The sequence below is a fragment of the Somniosus microcephalus genome, unplaced genomic scaffold (genome assembly GCF_052327205.1).
Source record: "Somniosus microcephalus isolate GS21.2 unplaced genomic scaffold, FLI_Smic_1.0 unresolved_chr7, whole genome shotgun sequence".
NCBI classification, from domain to species: Eukaryota; Metazoa; Chordata; class Chondrichthyes; order Squaliformes; family Somniosidae; genus Somniosus; species Somniosus microcephalus.
In genome coordinates this window covers 45,160,566-45,166,618 of record NW_028225185.1, presented here as the reverse complement: position 1 = coordinate 45,166,618, position 6,053 = coordinate 45,160,566, and the positions used below count along the sequence as shown (strand labels likewise).

The following is a 6,053-nucleotide window of genomic DNA, read 5'->3' as shown; positions in this document are numbered from 1 at the left end:
GAGAGGGGGGAGGAGTGCGCACTGTACAGGAGAGTCAGAGTGCGGAGAGAGGGAGGAGTGCGCGCTGTACAGGAGAGTCAGAGTGCGGAGAGAGGGAGGAGTGCGCGCTGTACAGGAGAGGCAGAGTGCGGAGAGAGGGAGGAGTGCGCGCTGTACAGGAGAGTCAGAGTGCGGAGAGAGGGAGGAGTGCGCGCTGTACAGGAGAGGCAGAGTGTGGAGAGAGGGAGGAGTGCGCGCTGTACAGGAGAGGCAGAGTGCGGAGAGAGGGAGGAGTGCGCGCTGTACAGGAGAGGCAGAGTGTGGAGAGAGGGAGGAGTGCGCGCTGTACAGGAGAGTCAGAGTGCGGAGAGAGGGAGGAGTGCGCGCTGTACCGGAGAGTCAGAGTGCGGAGAGAGGGAGGAGTGCGCGCTGTACAGGAGAGTCAGAGTGCGGAGAGAGGGAGGAGTGCGCGCTGTACAGGAGAGGCAGAGTGCGGAGAGAGGGAGGAGTGCGCGCTGTACCGGAGAGTCAGAGTGCGGAGAGAGGGAGGAGTGCGCGCTGTACAGGAGAGTCAGAGTGCGGAGAGAGGGAGGAGTGCGCACTGTACAGGAGAGGCAGAGTGCGGAGAGAGGGAGGAGTGCGCGCTGTACCGGAGAGTCAGAGTGCGGAGAGAGGGAGGAGTGCGCGCTGTACCGGAGCGTCAGAGTGCGGAGAGAGGGAGGAGTGCGCGCTGTACAGGAGAGTCAGAGTGCGGAGAGAGGGAGGAGTGCGCGCTGTACAGGAGAGTCAGAGTGCGGAGAGAGGGAGGAGTGCGCACTGTACAGGAGAGGCAGAGTGCGGAGAGAGGGAGGAGTGCGCGCTGTACAGGAGAGTCAGAGTGCGGAGAGAGGGAGGAGTGCGCGCTGTACAGGAGAGTCAGAGTGCGGAGAGAGGGAGGAGTGCGCGCTGTACAGGAGAGTCAGAGTGCGGAGAGAGGGAGGAGTGCGCGCTGTACAGGAGAGGCAGAGTGCGGAGAGAGGGAGGAGTGCGCGCTGTGCGGGAGAGTCAGAGTGCGGAGAGAGGGAGGAGTGCGCGCTGTACCGGAGAGTCAGAGTGCGGAGAGAGGGAGGAGTGCGCACTGTACAGGAGAGTCAGAGTGCGGAGAGAGGGAGGGGTGCGCGCTGTACCGGAGAGTCAGAGTGCGGAGAGAGGGAGGAGTGCGCACTGTACAGGAGAGTCAGAGTGCGGAGAGAGGGAGGAGTGCGCGCTGTACCGGAGAGTCAGAGTGCGGAGAGAGGGAGGAGTGCGCACTGTACAGGAGAGTCAGAGTGCGGAGAGAGGGAGGAGTGTGCACTGTACCGGAGAGTCAGAGTGCGGAGAGAGGGAGGAGTGCGCGCTGTACAGGAGAGTCAGAGTGTGGAGAGAGGGAGGAGTGTGCACTGTACCGGAGAGTCAGAGTGCGGAGAGAGGGAGGAGTGCGCGCTGTACCGGAGAGGCAGAGTGCGGAGAGAGGGAGGAGTGCGCGCTGTACAGGAGAGTCAGAGTGCGGAGAGAGGGAGGAGTGCGCGCTGTACAGGAGAGGCAGAGTGCGGAGAGAGGGAGGAGTGTGCACTGTTCAGGAGAGTCAGAGTGCGGAGAGAGGGAGGAGTGTGCGCTGTACAGGAGAGTCAGAGTGCGGAGAGAGGGAGGAGTGCGCGCTGTACCGGAGAGGCAGAGTGTGGAGAGAGGGAGGAGTGCGCGCTGTACAGGAGAGTCAGAGTGTGGAGAGAGGGAGGAGTGCGCACTGTACAGGAGAGGCAGAGTGTGGAGAGAGGGAGGAGTGCGCGCTGTACCCGGAGAGTCAGAGTGTGGAGAGAGGGAGGAGTGCGCGCTGTACAGGAGAGGCAGAGTGTGGAGAGAGGGAGGAGTGCGCGCTGTACAGGAGAGGCAGAGTGTGGAGAGAGGGAGGAGTGCGCGCTGTACAGGAGAGTCAGAGTGCGGAGAGAGGGAGGAGTGCGCGCTGTACCGGAGAGGCAGAGTGCGGAGAGAGGGAGGAGTGCGCGCTGTACAGGAGAGTCAGAGTGCGGAGAGAGGGAGGAGTACGCGCTGTACAGGAGAGTCAGAGTGCGGAGAGAGGGAGGAGTGCGCGCTGTACAGGAGAGTCAGAGTGCGGAGAGAGGGAGGAGTGCGCGCTGTACAGGAGAGTCAGAGTGCGGAGAGAGGGAGGAGTGCGCGCTGTACAGGAGAGTCAGAGTGCGGAGAGAGGGAGGAGTGCGCGCTGTACAGGAGAGTCAGAGTGCGGAGAGAGGGAGGAGTGCGCACTGTACAGGAGAGTCAGAGTGCGGAGAGAGGGAGGAGTGCGCGCTGTACAGGAGAGTCAGGGTGCGGAGAGAGGGAGGAGTGCACGCTGTACAGGAGAGTCAGAGTGTGGAGAGAGGGAGGAGTGCGCGCTGTACCGGAGAGTCAGAGTGCGGAGAGAGGGAGGAGTGCGCGCTGTACAGGAGAGTCAGAGTGCGGAGAGAGGGAGGAGTGCGCGCTGTACCGGAGAGTCAGAGTGTGGAGAGAGGGAGGAGTGCGCGCTGTACAGGAGAGTCAGAGTGCGGAGAGAGGGAGGAGTGCGCACTGTACCGGAGAGTCAGAGTGCGGAGAGAGGGAGGAGTGCGCGCTGTACAGGGGAGTCAGAGTGCGGAGAGAGGGAGGAGTGCGCGCTGTACAGGAGAGGCAGAGTGCGGAGAGAGGGAGGAGTGCGCGCTGTACAGGAGAGTCAGAGTGCGGAGAGAGGGAGGGGTGCGCGCTGTACAGGAGAGTCGGAGTGCGGAGAGGGGGAGGAGTGCGCGCTGTACCGGAGAGTCAGAGTGCGGAGAGAGGGAGGAGTGCGCGCTGCACAGGAGAGTCAGAGTGCGGAGAGAGGGAGGAGTGCGCGCTGTACAGGAGAGTCAGAGTGCGGAGAGAGGGAGGAGTGCGCGCGGTACAGGAGAGGCAGAGTGCGGAGAGAGGGAGGAGTGCGCGCTGTGCAGGAGAGTCAGAGTGCGGAGAGAGGGAGGAGTGCGCACTGTACAGGAGAGTCAGAGTGCGGAGAGAGGGAGGAGTGCGCGCTGTACCGGAGAGTCAGAGTGCGGAGAGAGGGGGGAGTGCGCGCTGTACAGGAGAGGCAGAGTGCGGAGAGAGGGAGGAGTGCGCGCTGTACAGGAGAGGCAGAGTGCGGAGAGAGGGAGGAGTGCGCGCTGTACAGGAGAGTCAGAGTGTGGAGAGAGGGAGGAGTGCGCGCTGTGCAGGAGAGTCAGAGTGCGGAGAGAGGGAGGAGTGCGCGCTGTACAGGAGAGTCAGAGTGCGGAGAGAGGGAGGAGTGCGCGCTGTACAGGAGAGGCAGAGTGCGGAGAGAGGGAGGAGTGCGCGCTGTACAGGAGAGTCAGAGTGTGGAGAGAGGGAGGAGTGCGCGCTGTGCAGGAGAGTCAGAGTGCGGAGAGAGGGAGGAGTGCGCGCTGTACAGGAGAGTCAGAGTGCGGAGAGAGGGAGGAGTGCGCGCTGTACAGGAGAGGCAGAGTGCGGAGAGAGGGAGGAGTGCGCGCTGTACCGGAGAGGCAGAGTGCGGAGAGAGGGAGGAGTGCGCGCTGTACAGGAGAGGCAGAGTGCGGAGGGAGGGAGGAGTGCGCGCTGTACCGGAGAGGCAGAGTGCGGCGAGAGGGAGGAGTGCGCGCTGTACAGGAGAGTCAGAGTGCGGAGAGAGGGAGGAGTGCGCGCTGTACAGGAGAGTCAGAGTGCGGAGAGAGGGAGGACTGCACGCTGTACAGGAGAGTCAGAGTGCGGAGAGAGGGAGGAGTGCGCGCTGTACAGGAGAGTCAGAGTGCGGAGAGGGGGAGGAGTGCGCGCTGTACCGGAGAGTCAGAGTGCGGAGAGAGGGAGGAGTGCGTGCTGTACAGGAGAGGCAGAGTGCGGAGAGAGGGAGGAGTGCGCTCTGTGCAGGAGAGTCAGAGTGCGGAGAGAGGGAGGAGTGCGCGCTGTACAGGAGAGGCAGAGTGCGGAGAGAGGGAGGAAGTGCGCGCCGTACAGGAGAGTCAGAGTGCGGAGAGAGGGAGGAGTGCGCGCTGTACCGGAGAGGCAGAGTGCGGAGAGAGGGAGGAGTGCGCACTGTACAGGGGAGTCAGAGTGCGGAGAGAGGGAGGAGTGCGCACTGTACAGGAGAGTCAGAGTGCGGAGAGAGGGAGGAGTGCGCGCTGTACAGGACAGGCAGAGTGCGGAGAGAGGGAGGAGTGCGCGCTGTACAGGAGAGTCAGAGTGCGGAGAGAGGGAGGAGTGCGCGCTGTACAGGACAGGCAGAGTGTGGAGAGAGGGAGGAGTGCGCGCTGTACAGGAGAGGCAGAGTGTGGAGAGAGGGAGGAGTGCGCACTGTACCGGAGAGGCAGAGAGGGAGGAGTGCGCGCTGTACCGGAGAGGCAGAGTGCGGAGAGAGGGAGGAGTGCGCGCTGTACAGGAGAGTCAGAGTGCGGAGAGAGGGAGGAGTGCGCGCTGTACAGGAGAGTCAGAGTGCGGAGAGAGGGAGGAGTGCGCGCTGTACAGGAGAGTCAGAGTGCGGAGAGAGGGAGGAGTGTGCGCTGTACAGGAGAGTCAGAGTGTGGAGAGAGGGAGGAGTGTGCACTGTACATTTCTCGCCGTGCCCCTCGCTGCGCTGATGCCGGGTCAGGTTGCTGGAACGGTAGAACCTCTTCTTGCAGACAGGGCACTCGAAGGGCTTCTCGCCGGTGTGGATGCCCTGGTGCTGGATCAGGTTGCTGGAGCGGTAGAACCTCTTCTGGCAGACGGCACACTCAAAGGGCTTCTCGCCGGAGTGCAGACGCTGGTGCACCACCAGCTCGCTGGGCCGGTTGAAGCGGCGGTGGCACTCGGCGCACTCGGGCCGGTCCTGGCCGGTGTGGGCCCGCCGGTGGACGGTCAGGTCGCCCACCCGGTTAAAGCGCTTGGAGCAGTCGGCACAGGCGTAGGGCTTCTCGCCGGTGTGGACCCGCCGGTGGACCGCCAGCTCGCTGGGGCTGTAGAAGCGCTTGCCGCAGTCGCCGCAGCCGTGAGGCTTCTCCCCGGTGTGGACGCGCTGGTGCCGGCTGAGGTGGCTGGAGGTGAAGAAGCACTTGGGGCACTCGTCGCAGCGGAAGGGCTTGACCCCGGTGTGGAAGCGCTGGTGCCGGCTCAGGTGGCTGGAGCGGTAGAACCGCTTGCCGCAGAGCGGGCAGCCGAACGGCCGCTCGCCGCTGTGCACTCGCTGGTGTGCCCGCAGCTCGCCCGCCTTGCCGAAGCGCTTGGCGCACAGCGGGCAGCCGAAGGGCCGCTCGCCCGTATGCGCCCGCAGATGGGTGGCCAGCAGGCAGCGCCAGCGGAACTGCTTCCCGCACAGCAGGCACCAGAAGCCCCGCCCCTCCGGCACGCCCAGCGCCAGCTGCTGGCTGGGCCCCGGGGCCTCGCGATCCTCGCTGGGCATCGCCTCCGCCGACTCCATCTCCCGCCGATCCAAACCCTCCTGCAGGTCAAACCTACAAAAAAACAGAAACAGTCCTCAATCAATTATCAGAGTCACAGAAACATAGAAGATAGGAGCAGGAGTAGGCCATTCGGCCCCTCGAGCCTGCTCCGCCATTCAATGAGATCATGGCTGATCATCCAAATTCAGTACCCGGTCCCCGCTTTCTCCCCATATCCCTTGATCCCTTTAGCCTTAAGAAATATATCCAACTCCTTCTTGAATATATTTAATGAATTGGCCTCCACTGCCTTCTGTGGTAGAGAATTCCACAGGTTCACCACTCTCTGGGTGAAGAAATTCCTCCTCATCTCAGTCCTAAATGGCTTACCCCTTATCCTTAGACTGTGACCGCTGGTTCTGGACTCCCCCGCCATCGGGAACATCCTTCCTGCATCTAGTCTGTCCAGTCCTGTCAGAATTTTATAAGTTTCAATGAGATCCCCTCTCATTCTTCTAAACTCCAGCGAGTATAAGCCCAATCGACCCAATCTCTCCTCATACGTCATTCCTGCCATCCCAGGTATCAGTCTGGTGAATCTTCGCTGCCTCCCTCCATGGCAAGAACATCCTTCCTCAGATAAGGTGACCAAAACTGCACACAATA

General features: G+C 62.8%; 1 protein-coding gene across 1 annotated transcript in view; it reads right to left on the bottom strand.

Annotated features, from left to right (window-relative positions):
* LOC147086867 (uncharacterized) overlaps positions 1-5,465 on the bottom strand; it is a 14,111-nt gene extending 8,646 nt beyond the window's left edge. The window contains exon 1 of the mRNA XM_085979070.1: positions 4,579-5,465. Within this exon, the coding sequence (XP_085835196.1) occupies positions 4,579-5,425 (847 nt within the window). The 5' untranslated portion in view covers positions 5,426-5,465. The remainder of the gene's footprint in view (positions 1-4,578) is intronic.
* Positions 5,466-6,053: the final 588 nt, after the last annotated feature.